Here is an 18,684-nt window from a genome sequence, read left to right on the forward strand (position 1 = left end):
ACTGCAGGCATACATGAAGGCAAAAAACTGTAAATATAATAAAAAATAAAATCTTAAAAAAAAAAAAAGAAAGAAAAGAAAAAACAAGAGATAGAGTCTTCCTATATCTAAGTCTTTTTTATAAAGAAGTTCCAGGTTCCAAGTTATAAATTCATAAAAGACTAATAGAATTAGAGAGCTAGAGAAATAGCTCGGTTAAGTGATTGCCTTGTACATAATGAGGGTTCACGTTCTGTCTTCAGAACCTAAGAGAAAGTTGTGTGCTGTGGATGTGCTTGTGATACTGGGGCTGGGGAAGCAGATCCTTAGGACTCTCTAGCCGGCCAGCTTAGCTTACTTGGTGAATTCCAGACCTGAGCAAACACTAAATAAGAATGTGGGGTTGACCTTCATGTTCAGGGATTCTGTGGGGAAAATAGTCCCCTGCCCCCACTTATCTTCCAAGTAGCTTCCAAAATAATAGAAATCTTCTCTATGCGGAATTTCAAATTGCTTCATTGTATTGATTACTTTGATAAAACCTGATTATAGAATGTTTTTACTTCTCATTTTGCATTGATAACTAAAATTAGGTTATTAAAAAGATACATACTGCCAATAATGCTGACCCAACATAGTAAATTTTAACTAGACATTCAATCTCCAAATCTATCACAAATCCTAAGCTATTTTCCACTATGGATTTATATTTTGTCTAGTGTGAGTTAGCATACAATAAATAAGACATTTCAAAAGTAATTGTCTATACACGAATATACTTCAAGTTTTTCCTCCACTCATGTGCAGTTCACTTCTCCTGTTCATCAGTTGTGCTTTCTACATGGTCTACCTATGTCAAGGTTTTTAGTGTCCTAATTTTGAAGTTGTAGGAAACAAGCATCTTTCTTTGGGCTCCTGCATTTTTTTTTCTTTTTTTCTTTTTTCTTTTTTTTTGGTTTTTTGAGACAGGGTTTCTCTGTGGTTTTGGAGCCTGTCCTGGAACTAGCTCTTGTAGACCAGGCTGGAACTCACAGAGATCCGCCTGCCTCTGCCTCCCAAGTGCTGGGATTAAAGGCGTGCGCCACCACCGCCCGGCTCTGCATTTCTTTTCTTATAGGCTGTTGTTATTACAGGTTTGAAAGATCAGGGGTCATTAATATGCACAGTTTCAAGGACAAAGATTACAGCAAAGCATAACATTAGTATACAGGAGCAGAAATGCAAACATGGAGCCCAGAGAAGTGCCGCAGCCCAAGACCTCAGCATGTCAGAGCAACTAACATGATACCTTACAGCAAGCGGGATGACAGTAGTTATTCAGGAACTCCAATTTGCAAAAAAAGATATGCTGGGCTAGCTATTTTCCATTTAAAGTAATAGTTCTGACCTTCCCATCTAAAAGCCTTCTCTTTATTCACATGAACAGTGTTTTAAGCTTGTCAGTGTTAAGTTGCAGCCTAAGTTCCACAGTTTTCATAGACAGTTCATTGATATCCCTCGCCAAAATATTTGACCATTTTTAAAATACAATAGCATTGTATATGAGGGGGAAAACAAAAACCAACCAGACAGAGTCTTCCTTTGTAGCCCAGAGTGGCTTCAAACTCAGGATTCTCCTGCCTCGGACTAGGATAAAAGATGTTCTCAAACACAGCTGGTTTTATGCGGAGCTGGGGCTAGAACCCAGGGCATTTGTCCATACTTGTACTTTTACTGATTTCAGTATAAATTAAAGATTTTCACAGTGTTGTACAACCATCACCACTGTCTTGTTCCAGAACCTCCATGACTCTGAAAGATTATTTCATACTTCACCACCAGTCACTCAGCCATCCCAAAATACAGTTTAGATGCTGCTCTATAATGTTCTGTAAAATAGTATTTGCTAAAGTGGTCATTACATTTGTAGAACAGTTATATAAACCAACCTCTTTCTGTGATATTGTACTACTAGTTTGGACAAAAGACATTTGAAGTTGAAGGCTTGTTATCCAGCATTCAGTTCAGCCTGCTGGTAAATGACATGAGAAGCTGAGCCCCACGGGAGAGTAGCATGACCATGTCAGCTGGGACCAGAATCCAGTGTCCTTGCTACAGCTGTGTTTCTAGAGGCAGAAGCTAAACCAGGTGCTTGTTTGTCTTGTTTATCTTTCTGTCTTCAGTGGGTAGGTTTGTAACAGACGCTGTGCCCTATAGAGGGGCCTGATGGTTTCAGTTTAGATGTGGTAGAGTAGCCGCTAGCTACTGAAGAGGACTGGTTTGTTGTTCTGTGTGTCAGCCATTTGTTTTATGTGTGTGTGTGGAGTGCTTGCATGTATGTGTGTATGCCATATGCATACCTGATGCTCTCAGAGATTAGAAGAGGGTGTCTGATGTCCTGGAACTCTTAATTCCAGCAGAGCTGCCATGTAGAGCGTTTTAGCCCTTGAGATGAAACTAGAGGAATATCATATGTTAATGTCATCTTTCCTTTCAGGACAAGAAGGAAATGGCCATCAGTGACTGCAGCAAAGGTAAAACTTGTGCTGACTGAAAAGACATTGCCTCAGCTAGACATACAGGTTTGGATGTGTACTCGTGCGAGTATCCTCTCATACTGAGGCTTTTAAAGAAGCAGCTTTATGGGATGGCATTTTCAGAGGCACTGTGTAGGCGTCATCTCAGTAAGCATCCTTTCAGTGGACTTCCAGCCTATTTCCTATAGCAGTAAATATCAGAATCAAGTGTGGAACAGAATTTACCTCCTGTAGCCTTCAAGTTACCTACCTTTGTGACTCATCACACTCACAGCTGTTTAAATACCTACATGTATACCTCACAGGCTGGTATCCACATAAAGGGAGAACGTGCAAATTACCTACCTTTGTGACTTGTGGAGGATCTTAGTTGCGGAACTCACGCTCACAGCTCTTTAGATATCTACATGTATACAGCACAGGCTAGTATCCACTTAAAGGGAGAATGTGCAGGCTTCTTTTTTTTCTTTCTGTGTTTGAATCGCTTCACGTAATATTATACTTTCTAATTTCATTCATTTTCCTGAAATTTTCTCCACAGCTGAATAATAGTCTACTTTGTATATGTACAACATTTTTCTTGCCCACTTGTCTGTTGATGGCATCCAGCTTGGTTCCATTTCTGTGCTATCATAAACTGAGAAGCAGTAAACACTGATCTGCTTATCTGTATGGCAGGATATGGAGCTCTCTAGGTATATGCCTAGGAGTGGAATAGCTGGGTTATATGGTAGCTCTAGTATGAATTTTTTGAGGAATTTCCAAACAGGTCCATAGTGGCTGTATTAATGCACCACCAGCAGCAATGAGTGAGGGCTCTTCCAAAGGTACTCAGGACCCTTTCTTGTGATAACAGTTTCATTTCTTTTTAGCAATTCAGTTAAACCCCAGCTACATCCGTGCAATACTGAGGAGAGCGGAGTTGTATGAGAAAACAGACAAACTAGATGAAGCACTGGAAGATTATAAATTGATATTAGAAAAAGATCCATCAGTACATCAAGCAAGAGAAGCTTGTATGGTAAAACAAATTTAAAGTGTATTCTTGGGTTGGGTATGGTGGCGCACGCCTTTAATCCCAGCTCTCGCAAGGCAGAGGCAGGCGGGTCTCTGTGAGTTTGAGGCCAGCCTGGTCTTATATTAGCAAGCTCCAGGTCAGCCAGAGCTGTATAATAGAGACCCTGTCTCCCCACCCCCAAAAAATTTTGTTTCTTTTTGCTTTGTACTCAGCGACTTTTTAGACTTTTGGATTACAACTAAATTCTATTTTTATGATTACCCAAATATATGGGAGATAGATCTTTGTGAAGCTACTCACTCACTGTGACCATGTACCATTTGATCTGCACTCTGAAAGAAGCAGGAGCCAGCATGACAGCACACTCCTGTAATCCCAGCACTGGAGCAAAAGAACATAAATTTAGGACTAGCTCAGCTATATAGAAAGACCCTAGCTCAAAAAATTAAATAAATAAGTGACCTGTATAAGCTTTTCTTTGTTGCATCAGGGATGTTTTGTTCTCTATAGTGAGTTCTAAGATGTTATCTTACTTTGTGTGGATGAGTGTTTTGCCTGCATGCGTGAGTGTATGTGTACCACATGGTGCTCAGTGCCTGTGAAGATCAAAAGAAAGCATCTGATTCCCCAGAAATGGAGGTAATAGGTGAATATGAACTACCCTTTTGTGTTATTTTTTTGTTTGAGATAGTGGCTCAAGTTGACCTCAAATTCATCATCCTGCTACCCCTTACTTTGTTTTGGTTTTGTTTTTTAAGATTTTTTATGTATACAGCATTCTGACTGCCTGTATGCCTGCAGGCCAGAAGAGGGCACCAGATCTCATTCTAGATGGTTGTGAGCCACCATGTGGTAGCTGGGAATTCAGCTCAGGACCTCTGGAAGAACAGCCAGTGCTCTTAAATTATGAGCAATCACTCCATCTCATCCTGTTTGGGGATTTTTGAAACAAAGTCTTAATATGTAGCTCTGGTTAGCTGCTAACTCTTCATATAAATCAGACTGGCCTCCAACTCAGTGATCCTTCTGCTTATGTCTCACAAGTTATTGGGATTACAGGTGTGTGCACCAACTAGCCTATTCACCAGACTTTTATTGAGGTCTTCCTTTGGGTTAGACGCTGTTAAGAACTGAGAAGGTGATGAGAACGCTTAGCAGTTAAAGGTGCTTCCTGCCAAGCCTGATGTCCTGAGATGAACTCTAGGGAGTGATCCCTAGAACCCCCACATGACAGGAAAAACCTGACTCCAGAAAGTTGTTTTCTGACACACACACACACACACATACATACGCGTGCGGGCGAGCATGAGCTAAAGAGATGTCCAGGTGGTTATGAGTACCTCCTGCTCTTGCAGAGGACCCAATTCAGTTCTTAGAACCCATAGCAGGTGACTCACAACCAACTTATACCTCCAGCTAGAGTATCCCGCACTCTCTTCTGGCCTCCTGGCATAGACACACACACACACACACAAATTAAAATAAATATTATTTTTAAGAGAACTGAATGAATATAGGAGGTTAGTGGGAGTGAGGCTTGTGATAAAGAACTCATTTGTTCCATTATTAAATTGCAGCTCTTATTTGCCAACATATGAGAAAATAGGAAAAGGGTAATTGGAAGTGAATGTGGTTAAAGTACATGATATACTTTAAAATGCAATCCATTAGTTTGTATAATTAACTTACCCTAGTGAAACATTCCCAGTGTTCTGGCACACATATGCCATTGATCCCAGCAGCTGGGAGTCTGAGGCAGGAAGAATGCCATAAATTCAAGTCTAGCCTGGAACAACACCTTGTCTCACAAAAAAAAAAAAAAAATCTTAAAGAATGAGCTGCAAATACAGTGTGAACTAGACAAGATGCTGTTTCCTCGGTTTTAGTCATTTGCAACATCGGGGCTTTTTTTTTCTTTAACGTGCTTTTTATTTACATCATATTTTTAAACGCTTCTGAGATTTAAATAAAAATTTTTCAACGAATGCTTATTTCTCCCTTTTTCCTCAGAGATTACCTAAGCAAATTGAAGAACGTAATGAAAGATTAAAAGAAGAGATGTTAGGTAAGTTTGCTTCCTTCCCATTCCCTTGATCATAACAGCCAGGAGAACTAGAGTAGGCCCATCGGTGTTTTTATTGAGTTAGAGAACACAGCAGCTCAGAATCTCTTTGAGGTGTGTGCTCATATGTACACGTGTGTCATTGAGACTGGGGTGTGTGTTTGTGTGTGGATGTTTCTTTGCAGCAGTACTAGAAATGAGGACCTGCTCAACTGTTTGTAATTTCGAGGGACACAGTATGGCTTAGAGAGGGGATCGGCTTTTTTAGGAATGGAAATTCTACCTTGTCTTCCATGATAATGTCATAAAACAGTTGGGTTTCACCCTTGCATAATCTCCTCTTAAGGTTTTAAGTTCATTAATGTGTAGTCATTACAGCCAGTAATGAATGTCAGAATGACGGGAGTTTTTGTTTGAAAATGGCACTAAATATCCCTTTAGGGCTTGAGAAGACATGAGAAATATGGGAAACAGATGGGGGGTGGGCTGAAGAGTGTTGCCGCCTTGGGTGGGTCACTAGTCTAGGGGTTGTAACCTACCCTGCAGCTAGTTATTCCAGGGTCACGGAGGGGCGCTACCTGGAAGGGAATGAGCTAAGACAGAAGAAGGAGGCCAAGCAGATTTGTCAAAGCCTCCCTTTATTAGAGTCATGGTTGCTGCTTATATAGGCCCTGCATGAGGACTTGGTGGGCAGGGCACGGGATGCGCGTGGTCCCGGTCACATAAGCCAGGTTACATTCGGACGGGTAGGCCAGAAGTCACAAGTTGCCACACCTAGTTCCCTGGATAGCTGGAATGTGAGGCGGGTTCCTCTAACAGATTAACAGTTAATTGGGTGAGGGGCAGATTTTCTCAATAGAACATAATTATGGGTGTGAGGTTCTCTGCAGACTCCCCAGGGTGATGGTTCCTGTAATGATTGGGGGGAAATGGCTCCTGACAGAAGAGATTACTCAGCACCCCTGAGTTCAAAGCTACTGTTAGCCAGACAAGGTGGTACACTCCTGTAATCCGAATGCTGGGGAGACAGAGACAGGAGGGTCCCTTGACCTCGATGGCCATCTATCTACTCTTACTGAATTGGAGAGTTCCAGGTTCATTGAGAGACCGTGTCTGAAAAAATAGACAGGAATAGAAGATACTCAATGTTGACCTCTGGTCTCTATTCACACACAAAATGGGGCAAGGGTCGAGTGGTGTTTGGAGCAATCACTTATCCCATTATTTCATTACTTCTCATATTTGCCAGAATATTTCCAAGATGGAATCAGAGTCTCTTGCATTCTATTTTCCTAAAAACCTGAAGGTTCCAGACAAACCTTGCATTGTCTGTTTAACCTTTCTCAGACATCCCTGTTCAAAAGCTGCCTCATCTTCCTATGAATACTTTCTGAATCTTTGCTGTGCATTGCAAAGGCATTGGCCTAAAGGAAAATTAATGTAAAGCACATTAGCTTAGGCATATATGGCTTAGCATCAGTATCTAGAAAATGCAAACAGACTTTCCAATATATCAATAGGAGGTGAATTAATGGACTTTTTGCACTCTTTTGAGACAGGGTTTCTCTATGTAACTGCTCTGGCTGTACTGGAATTCACTTTGTAGACCAGGCTGGCTTCGAACTCCCAGAGATCTGCCTGCCTCTGCCTCCCATGAAATTTTTACATGATCCTATGTATACAGGGGTGTGTATGTGTGTGTGTGTGTGTTTGAGATATAAAAATAACTCTTTGAGGGGCAAGAGAAATGGCTCAGCAGTTAAGAGCATTTATTGCTCTTCCAAAGAGCCAGGTTTGGCTTCCAGAAACTGCATGGCAGCTCACAACCTTCTGGAATTAAACTTCAGAAGATCCAGTGCTGTTTCTGACCACCTCAGACTTCTCCATTCACATGGTACATATATACACACTCAGATACACATACACATAAGATAAAATTAGTATTCTAGAAATGATTATTCTTTAATTTACCATGTCTTAAATATAGGAGCAAATTTGCATGGTAATGAAAATGTATTTTTACATAATTAAATTTAGGGTGAATATCTGATGCTATAGGACATAGAGCATTGTTTTCAGAGTTGCATGATATTTTGGTTTTATAATTATCAATTCTGAGAATGTCACTTGACATAAATACATACTACAAAGTGGCAGAAGTATATTTAGGGCCATTTGAGGAATTCTGCCCTAATATTAAACCAAAATCTCATAAATTTTTTAAATGAAAATCAAGTCAACAATACAGTTTTTATTTTTTTTATTGATTTTTATCAAGCTCTACATTTTTCTCTGCTCCCTCCCTGCCTCTCCCCTCCCCTTCAATCCTCTCCCATGGTTCCCATGCTCCCAGTTTACTCAGGAAATCTTGTCTTTTTCTACTTCCCATGTAGATTAGATCCATATATGTCTCTCTTAAGGTCTTCATTATTGTCAAGGTATCTGGGATTGGGATTTGTAGGCTGGTTTTCTTTGCTTTATGTTTAAAAACCACTTATGAGTGAGTACATATGAAATTGTCTTTCTAGGTCTGGGTTACCTCACTCAAAATGATATTTTCTAGCTCCATTCATTTGCCTGCAGATTTCAAGGTGTCATTTTTTTTTTCTGCTGTTTAGTACTCCATTGTGTAAATGTACCACATTCTTATCTATTCTTCAGTCGAGGGACATTTAGGTTGTTTCCAGGTTCTGGCTATGACAAACAAAGCTGCTATGAAATAGTTGAGCACATGTCCTTGTGGCATGATTGAGCATCCTTTGGGTATATACCCAAAAGTGGTATTGCTGGGTCTTGAGGAAGATTGTTTACTAATTTTCTGAGAAATCGCCATACTGATATCCAAAGGGGCTGTACCAGCTTGCACTCCCACCAGCAATGCAGGAGTGTTCCCTTTACTCCCCAATCTCTCCAGCATAAGTTGTCATCAGTGTTTTTGATCTTGGCCATTCTTACAGGTATAAGGTGGAATCTCAGAGTTGTTTTGATTTGCATTTGTCAATGACTAAGGATGTTGAGTATTTCCTTAAGTGTCTTTCAGCCATTTTATATTCCTCTGTTGAAGAGTTCTCTGTTTAGATCTGTGCTCCTTTTTTTTTTTTTTTTTGGATTAGCAATACAGTTTTTAAAATCAAGTATTCTAATACAACAAAATCCAAAGATTTTTTTTACACTAATTTGATACTTACAGTGCAGGGGAATGACGATAGGAAAATATTATCGTTTCCAATAATTAACCATTGTTGCAGAAAGCAGCTGGGCATGGTGGCACACACCTTTAATCCCAGGACTAGGAAGGCAGAGGCAGGTGGATCTCTGAGAGTTTGAGGTCAGCCTGGTCTACAGAGTGAGTTCCAGGATAGTCAAAAATCCACATGGAGAAACTCTGTCTAGAAAAACAAACAAAAAGCAGAAAGCTTTCATGTGTGCAGTAAGATACTGCAGTTCATAACATGCAGTAGTCTTGAATCTGAGGTGGTTTCAGGCACCCATGCACATACACTCAGATACACATGCACACATAATCAAAAATAAAATAAATGTTCTTGTTTAAAAAGTAAATAAAAGTAAAACAGGTCAGACATTTTCGTGGTTCCTAAAGCTCAGCTGTAGAAGGACAAGGATAAATTCCTAGCATTACTTACTACCCAGCTTTAGGTAGCTGCTTGGTGAGCAAAGCTGTCATCCTTCACAGGACTGCTTGCTTAGGGACGGCTTTGACGCGCATGATTGGGTGATGTGAGCTGTTCTTGACGGTTTACTGGGAGAGTAAGAGGTTTGTACTCAGTGGCCATGCTGCTAATGTAAGTCTCAGAAGTATCTGATTATATACCTAGCCATTTCTCATCATTTGCAAAATGCTTTATCCTATGCTGTTCTGATCAGGAACCCTTCCAGACAAAAGTAGAACTGTGAAAATTCTGCTCTAGTGGTTCTTTCTGAATCTCCTGTCATCTCAGTTATTTGAACTGAGGTAAGAGTCATCTACCTGTGCAAATAGGCTCCTGACTGATTTTCACAGAAAGGAGAACTATTCCAGCTGCTGTGTTCCTCTTGTTACTAGAGATGGAAGGTTACAGTTAGTTTTTCATCAGTGTCTTAAGATTCCAGTAACTAACTGCAAAAGGAAGTTGCCAAGTTGCCTTTGGGGACTGTTTTTCAAAATTTAGTAGAGTGGCCAAAATGCTCAGTTTCCTGTCCACTCCAAACATACTGAAGTGAAATTGGAGTGGAACCCAGCAATCAATCCATGTTTTGGCAACTCATGTTTAATGATCCCTACTTGAGGAGGGAGATGTGGTAGAGGCAACTCACGTGAGGGCTTCTGGGTAGAGTAGGATGTGGCCATACCACAGAAGCACAAGGAGGAAATTCGGCTCAGCTAAGAAGCATTTCCTGAACGTCAGGTCAGTCACTGGGTTTCATCTTTCCCTCTTTGTGCTGTAGCACAGCACAGAAGAATATCCCTGCTTGTCCTAGCAGTAAGCTGTCTCTCACACAGGTAGGATCTTCAAAGCGATGCTTACATAATCCATCACTTGGAATATTGTGATAAAATGTTGCTTTGAGTCAGAGAAACTAAGATTAATCAGAGCTGGATCTTTAGTCCTAAACAGCCTTGTCAGTACAGCAGGTTTGAACTTTTCACTGCCATAACATCCTAGTACAATAGGTTCTACCTTAAAAGGGATATGTTGGCATGTTCAGGTTGAAAGTGCCAAGTTTGCTACAGGAGGGAATAAGGAAATCTGATTGTTGTCAAGGTAAGAGAGACATAGGATTAGCAGGCCAGCGACAAGTATGGCAGATAGGCTGTCTTGGGGATGAGGAGGCTGCTTTAGCCTCTGAACATTGACTGGTCTAAGTAGCAGCAGGAAAGTGTGTGTGATTGTGTGTATTAAGCAGTCTTCATGGAAGTTGACTGCTTCTCTGCATCATCATCACAAACAGCTAAAGGTGACTTTTTCAGATACTCATAATTTGAGTCCACCATATATGTTATTGTGTTCCTTTGAGTTCACCCTGGCTAGGTTCTGGCTTCAGACTCTTCACCAAATATCATAGAGATGCTTGTTCCATAAATAGATGGCCTCTTGCATAATGCCACAGAATTAACTTCCACAGCACCCTTAAGCTTTCCCTTGGGTCTATTCTTCACTTTGCCACGAGAGGAGTCAACTTTGAAACTGTTTTCAAACTGTCAGTGGACTTCTGCAGTATAACAGCCACAGGCCAATAGGCCTGGCTCAGGACCTGAATACAGAATGCAGCCTCCTGTCTTCTTCCCCATCCATTGGATGTATGGCTCACTGTCTCTGTGTCTTTTATTTATCAAATTCTTTTGGGTGGGGGAAGGAGGGATTTGAGACAGGGTTTCTCTGTGTAGCTTTGGCACCTGTCCTGCAACTCACTATATAGACCAGGCTGGCCTCAAACTCACCTGCCTCTGCCTCCCGAGTTTTGGGATTGAAGACATCTGCCACCTCTGCCCAGCTCAAATTCTTTATGTCACTGTGTAGACCACATTGTGCACATTTTTACTTCGTCTGTACTACAAAAGAAGCTGCACACATGCACATTGCACATGATAAGTGAATTAATCCATCAGAAGGTCTTTCATAGGTCTCTGCAGCTATGGAGAATTAATCCTGTTCTGTTCCGTGTCTTTACCTGCCAGATCAGGAGGGGTCTTCCATTACAACTTCAGCAAAGCCACTGGGAACCTGAGTAGCCTCCACCTGACCTATCGCTACATGCCTGGGCTGGCCTTGGTTTGAGCATGCTGATAGATTGTAGTTTCCTCTGCATTTGGAGAAGCATGGAATTTAGAGGTCCTCTGTAGGCAGGTCCTTCAGCCAGCTGGAGAAAATGAGAACCTAGAGAAGTTTGAGTACTTCACTCTTAGCTTGCAATAGTCTTTAATACTCAAAGACCATTCAGACAAGCCTAAGAACACTGCACTATGGAGCATGATGGCTCACTCTATAGCCCAGGCTAGCTTGAACTCATGATAGTTCTGCCTCAGCCTTCTTAGTGCTGGAATTACAGGCTGTACCACCACACCTGTCCCAATGATACCTTGCATTTTGGTGACTTTTTTCTCCTTGCCTGTTTTAACAACCTCAGAATGGGCTGGCTCCTGGAGTTCTGGGGAGCTGATCATGATTCAGGCTTCTCTGAGGACACCTGCCTAATTTTGGTATGCTGTGATGCCCCACCAAAACATCTGTCCCTATGGTTGTGCTCCTCGTCTTTTGGCTGCTTCGGGGTGTAGGTCCCCAAGGTTTGTGTCAGTGATGCTCAAAGACAGCAGCAGTGAGCATGTGTGTTCCAGATTTCAGTTCCGCGCACCTGCAAGAGAGTGATCACTCCTGGTTCTGGTAGCTGTCTCCAAGAATGGATTCACTCTTCACAGACACGGTCTGTGGTCTAGCTCTCCAGATGAAGTCCAGAAGTTCCCATGGTGAAGACCATGAGCCCACAAGTTCTTCAGTTGGTCATCACTCTGGCTGGGGACTCAGGGTGGCAAATGATGCTGCAAGGAGCACAGGAAGGAGCACGTAGCTCTGAGGACTAAGCTGTCGCTTCCAGTCTACCCTCATCCTTATCTCCATTGGAAAAACCTAGAAAAAAGTCAACAGTTTAGGAAACATTGAAACTTTGTATTCTCCCCTCCCAGTCAGGAGTTTCCAAACACTCAGAGTTTTAAAAATTTTCCACTGCTGCATGAATTCCCAATACCTCCTGTTCCATCTCAACACACAAGCTCATGGGCCTCTTCTGTCCTAGAGCAGTAGAAGAATCCTTGTTTATGGTATGTCTTCATTACCTAAGAGATAAGTGAGTAAAGCCGAAAGCGGGGGCAGTAGACACTGAGCTGTGGAGGTTGATGGCGCTATACAAATGAAAAAATATTAAAAAAAAAAAAATACCAGGAGTCTTATGGAGGCTGAGTGTGCTTGGAAATGAAGAAGGCTGAGTAGACATGTGTCATGTTAGATTGGATTCCGCAGGCAGCTATTACCATGTTCCTGGGAGCAGGTAGGTCAGTTTGGGGGCTGCTGTCCTCACGGTCCAGAAGACCGGGCTTGGCCAGCACCTTGGCCCAGCACTCAGGAAGGAAATCCTTGTTCTTTGATCTTCCTTGGAGGACCTGAAGGACCTCAAGCTCCAGAGTCACTCAGGCAGGGGAACGACGCATCACTGAGAAGAGGCCGAGAAACCCTCCCAAAGTGTCGAGTTATTGAAAGCAAGCATATCTATAACTTGTGACAAAAGGCAAAGTCAACTGATACCTTCCTGCTTGTTTGTTCCAGCATTTATCTGAGCTGTTTTTATATTGCAGGTAAACTAAAAGATCTTGGCAACTTGGTTCTGCGACCTTTTGGGCTCTCTACAGAAAATTTCCAGATCAAGCAGGATTCTTCTACTGGCTCCTACTCCATCAATTTTGTTCAAAATCCAAATAATAATAGATAACAGACATAACAGTAGTCGTAAAGGCTGACTGGGAGGCCATGAACTGTTCACAAGGGGCAAGACCCTGCCAGTGTTTAATGTTTAAAAGCATCTTACCCAAAAAAGGCTGTGTAGTAGAGCCCGAGCAACCTTCTTGCTCTTATTTTATGATCAGGGTGGAATGTGCCTCCTGGTGTAATGAGCCTCGTTATTTCCATTTTAAGGTGGTGTCTGTGCAGCTGCTGTCCCTGGTTTTGGCTGGTTTGGGGTTTTATTTTGTTTTGTTTTTTTCTGGTGTTTTTGGCCTGGGAGAAGCCTGCTTGTCAAAGCTGACCTCTTAGAGCCACACAAATGTGCTAGCCAGCAAAAGCCTCTCCCTAACCATGCAAGCCTGTCAGTTGGGTGATGACCATACTTGCTGGACAGAGTCCCCTCCTGCTGCCCCTCCCTGCTCATACTCTTTCAGAGGCTGCACTATAGGGGCTTCAGCATTCCTGAGTTCCTCTGTGTTAATAAAAGCTTTCTGTGACAGTTGGGGACTGCATTGTTAATTTTGTTTCCTTAACAGCAGCTGAAGCAAACTCTGACATTCAGAACCAGTTCTGCTTTCAGTCACTGATTCTGAACCCTCAAGTCTAATGAAGATTTTTGCTGCTTAACTATCTTGAATAAATGACCCAGTGTGCCAGAATTCAGAAATCCTGGAGACAGCCATCTGGGGCAACCTTTAGCTTTGTGTGGTTGTGAAATTTAGTGATTCTAGGCTTGGAGAAGAGCACCGGCTGCTCCTCCAGAGGTCCTGAGTTCAATTCCCAGTAACCACATGGTGGCTCACAACCATCTGTACTGAGAGCTGGTGCCCTCTTCTGGTATGCAAGCAGAACACAGCATACATAATCTTTTTTTTTTTTTTTAAAGTGGTTCCAACCAAGCATCAGTGCTATTCTCAGCTTAAAATAGCTTCCTTGAGATTGGTATGCGTTTCCAAACAGAACCTGTTCAGACTGCATTAAGGCAGAAGTTGCAAGGAGAGGTTGGGTTGGTTTTTTGTTTTGTTTTCCTTAGGCATCTGTTGATGCTAGTGAGTTTTTAGTTCTTAACTGGCACCAGCGACATGTGGACCTTATTTTGGAGATGAGCTGCCGTCATTATGTGAGCTGTGTGGGACAGCTGCCTTGGAACTTGCACTATAATCTAGGTTGGCCAAAAGCACCTAACACCAAGTACCTTTTGGCCAGGGTACAACTTGTGTGACTTTTCCACATACCCTTTTCAGGAAAACTGGATGCCAAATTTAGCATGTAGACAGCAAAGCTAAGTATAGTAGCCTATACCTATAAACCTCAGCACTTGAAAGGCTGAGGCACAGTGATCACCACAAATTCCAGGCTGATTAAGTCTCAGTCCTGGAAGACAGGCATGGGAATCAAGAGTTTCACACTGCACACCTTCCCCTAGGTTCCAAGGCTTTCAGGAAGAGACCCGGGACAGGGCAGGACCTCAAGGCCTCTGTGTTTGTGTAAGTTTATATACACCATCTTCATGCAGGGCTCACAGAGGCCGGGAGGGGACTTAGGGTCCCCAGAAACTGAAGTCACAGACTGTTGTGGGCCACCATGTGGATGCTAGGAGGTAAAACTGGGTCCTCTTCGAGAGCAACAAGTACTCTTAACTGCTGAGTCAGCTTTCCCAGGATTCTACCTGCCTGTGTCTCATGGTGACTATTTATATTTTTTTTTCTTTTTTGAGATAGCGTTTCTCTGTAACCCTGCCTGTCCTGGGACTAGCTCTGTAGACCAGGCTGGCCTTGAACACAGAGATCCACCTTCCTCTGCCTCCAGAGTTCAGCCACCACCGCCTGACTGCTTTTGTTTTCTTAAGACTCAAAGTTAGCCTCAGATTCTCTATGCGGCCCAAGCCCGCCTCCACCTCCCAAATACCAGGATGACAGATGTGCCACTACACCCATTCTAAAGAGCTACAAAGTAACCCCAGTGTCATCGTAGGAAGTGTGCATGCTTTTTCTCATGTTCCACAGAAATCAATGGGAGGTAGTGAAAGGGCATCAAATTGATCTACTTTCTGTGTGGTCAGGAAAACACTTGGTACCCTGGTGTTTCTGATCCTACTTAACTAGCTGGGTATGGTGGTACAAACCTTTAGTCCTAACCCTCTAGAGGCAGAGGCAGACTGAGTTCCAGGCCAATCATGGCTACAGAGTGAGATTCTATCTCAAAAATAAAAGTATGGCCCTGCTGTTACCAGGACTTTCCACCAGTGCTCCGTTGGGGAAAGTGTAATTCTGACAAACACGGAGGGCTCTACTAGGATTGCTCGGCAGTTAGTCCAGCAGTTACACCCATGAAGCTACTCTGCTCAGTCTTAGTCATGTACAACACCTTCGGCTGTGTGCTTGTCTCCTGGTTTAAAGTTTTCGTGTCGATCTCTGTGAGTTCGAGACCAGCCTGGTCTACAAGAGCTAATTCCAGGACAGGCTCCAAAACCACAGAGAAACCCTGTCTCGAAAAACCAAAAAAAAAAAATTTTAAAATTTTCATGTCTTGCTTTAGACATTATCTTCAGACTTCAGAAGTCCCCATCTGTCCTGTAATTTCAGTGTCCCCACCCCCTCTGGCTATATTTCCACCATTTCTCATATCTACACCCACACCATATGGCGACTTTCACTACTTGTCCAGTGGTGGAATGTCTCCAGAGGCTTGACCAAACTTAGGGCTTTTGTACAGTAAATTCATACTCATGTGAGTCTATTCAACTCACCATAGATTACTTAATTTTTCACTTACATTGTGGGTTTATACCATTGTTATTTTCTCCTTCCAGTCTTAGGATCCTGGATGCCCACCTACACTGTGCTAGGGATTTAACTCAGGACTTAGGCATACTAGGCAAGGGCTCAACCACTGAGTTCGAACTCTAAGGCCAGTGTTTCTTGGGCAGCTTAGACTTGTGATCTTCCTATTTCAGCCTCAGTTGACAGAGCCTGAACCACCAGTCATGTTCAAATCTTTTCTTTTTCTGCATGTGCCTGTCTTAACAGCACTGCAGCCAGTGTGGACACATTACACTATGTACGGACACAGGCTGGGCCACTGCTAAGTCTGGCCTCATGACAAACGTTACAGTAGTGGACCTACAGCTACGCTTCAGCAGAATGCCAACACATTGGCTCTTCAGAGTTGCTCAGGTACACGGCATTGTGCTTGTCTTGGCATAGAAGATGAGGACCACTTTAAGAATGTTAGCTGGGGGTCAAGCAGTGGTAGTGCACGCCTTTAATCCTAGCACTTGGGAGGCAGAGGCAGGCAGATCTTGTAGGCCAGCCTGGTCTACAAAAGCTAGTTCCAGGACAGGCTCCAAAAGCTACGGAGAAACCCTGTCTTTAAAAAAAAAAAAAAGTTAGCTGGGCTGATAGATTTTTTTGATGCTGAGTCCCTGATTTTGCCTATAAAACTACTACTATCAGTTCACAAGGTATTCAAGCTAGATAAGGACGTTGTGGTGGCATTCTGAATGGACAGCAGGGTGGGAGTGAATAGCAAGTGTTAAACCTGAAAGATACGTTTTGCAGAGGCTGTATTATCCTAAGTGCTAAGCTGGCCTGAAAACCCTGCCTTTTACAACCAGCTTAGCAGGGGCTGGGATGTGAAAAGTATGATAGGAGCCCAAGAGACACAGGTCAAACAGCTGTGCAAGTTAATGATAGCTTTATTTGCTGCGGTGGGGGAGCTTTCTTTGAGACGGGGCCTCCTGTATCCCAGACTGACCTTGAATTTCCTATCCCTGCAAGCTCAGCTTTTCAGATAGCAACTTCTGTTGCAGTCCAGGCTGGCCTCAAATTCATTATTTTCCTGTTTCACCCTCCTGAGTTCTGGGACCTGGCTAAGAGCTTTAAAGGGAGACTGTACAAGTCAGATACTACACAGAAAAAAAAAAAATAGTAGCAAGCCTCTGCTTTCCTTACCTTACGCTAGGTTTTCCTCTAGGCTTGTCCTTGGGATCGAAAGCATGGCCTAGTTGCTGGAGTTGACCAGAGCTAGTCCAATACAGTGCGGCAGCCTTGTTAGCCTATGTCCAGAGGCAGCTGTCAGCCCTGTACCTCTGCTTCTTTGGTCTTCTGTGGTTACTCCTTTATCCTGCCTCCTTTCTTACTAAGCCCCCCACCTTTTTTCCCTCTTCAGATAAGGTCTCCCTATCTATCTAGTCCTGGTTGGGCTAGAACTCACTATAAAGACCAGGACAGCCGCAAACTCAGAGATCTGCCTACTTCTGCCTCTCTAATCCTCAAGCATGTGCCATCGTGCCCAACACTCAGCCCCTACCTTCCTTAAGGAACTGAGTTCTGTGACAGTCCTGTGCATAATGTGTGTTCTCTGCACCCACACAACCTTTGCAAATCCCCGTGAATTCAGTTTGGTGGCTGTGACCTTTTTCAGCCTGTCAACTCCATTCTTGATCAGTTCAATCATTTGGATTCCCTTCAAGAAAGGAAGTTGGAGGCTGAGCTTGGCTCAAACCTGTAATCCCAGTACTTGGGAGGCAGATGCAGGAAGATCTGTCAGTATGAAGTCAGCCTTTTTTTTTTTAAGGAAGTCAGGTAGGGCTGACAGCTCAGCAGTTAAGAAATTGCTGTACCTGGTGAAGACCCAAGTTCAATTTCCAGAACTTACAATGATAGCTCACAACCATTCATAACCCATTTCAGGAACTCTGATGCCTTCTGACCTCTGTGGGAACTAGGCATGTATGTATAGCACACGTAAACACACACGAGTATGTATGCAAGTGAAATATTTACATAAAATTTTATAATACTTAATGGCCAAGCATGATAGCATATGCCTTTTATCACAGCACTCAGAAAGCAGAGGCAGGTGGAAATGAGTTGAGGACAGCCTGGTCTACATAGTAAGACCCTGTCTCAAAAATTAATTTTAGGGCTGGAGAGATGGCTCAGAGGTTAAGAGCACTGACTGCTCTTCCGGAGGTCCTGAGTTCAATTCCCAGCAACCACATGGTGGCTCACAGCCATCTATAATGAGATCTGGTGCCCTCTTCTGGCTTGCAAGCATACATGTAAGGAATGTTGTATACATAATAAATAAATAAATCTTTAAAAAATTAATTTTAAAAAATTTTAATAATTAAAAAGTTTTACTAGGGCTACAGTTCAATGGGAAGGTTGCCTAGTGGGTATGAGGCCCTAAGGTCAGTTCAGATATCACAAATGCTGTATGCCAACACACACACACATGCTATGCACCTTAACTGGGCATGGTGTCAATGTAACCCTAGAATTTAGGTGACAGAGGTAAAAGTACTAGCTCAGGGATTGCTCCATCAAGTAGCTGGGAGTCTGTCTCTTCAGTATACTGTACAGGGAATATTAGTCATTTCTAATCTAATCAGCCTAATATTTGAAGTGTGCAGCTGACCTAAACATACTACAAAGTTTGTAAGTGGTCCTAAAATTAGAAAAATGTACTACTTGTGACCAAGAAGCTGGACTAAGCTAGCCTTAGAACATCAGAATGACTACATAAAACCCTCCAAAGGTTAAAAATACCCTTCTTGTATTTCAGAGCATCAAGAACTTCAATCTCCCTGGTCACATTTTGTGTGTGTGTGTG

At 42.7% G+C, this 18,684-nt stretch overlaps 1 protein-coding gene across 1 annotated transcript in view; it reads left to right on the top strand.

The window, feature by feature from the left end:
• Ttc1 (tetratricopeptide repeat domain 1) overlaps nt 1-13,564 on the top strand; it is a 24,788-nt gene extending 11,224 nt beyond the window's left edge. Inside the window, exons 5-8 of the mRNA XM_050138623.1 lie at nt 2,456-2,492; nt 3,368-3,516; nt 5,524-5,578; nt 12,921-13,564. Of these exons, the coding sequence (XP_049994580.1) occupies nt 2,456-2,492; nt 3,368-3,516; nt 5,524-5,578; nt 12,921-13,054 (375 nt within the window). The 3' untranslated portion in view covers nt 13,055-13,564. The remainder of the gene's footprint in view (nt 1-2,455; nt 2,493-3,367; nt 3,517-5,523; nt 5,579-12,920) is intronic.
• The last annotated feature ends 5,120 nt before the right edge of the window (nt 13,565-18,684 follow it).

The sequence above is a fragment of the Alexandromys fortis genome, unplaced genomic scaffold, assembly GCF_014885135.2.
Source record: "Alexandromys fortis isolate MF-2015 unplaced genomic scaffold, M_Fortis_MF-2015_v1.1 scaffold_11, whole genome shotgun sequence".
Lineage (NCBI taxonomy): Eukaryota > Metazoa > Chordata > Mammalia > Rodentia > Cricetidae > Alexandromys > Alexandromys fortis.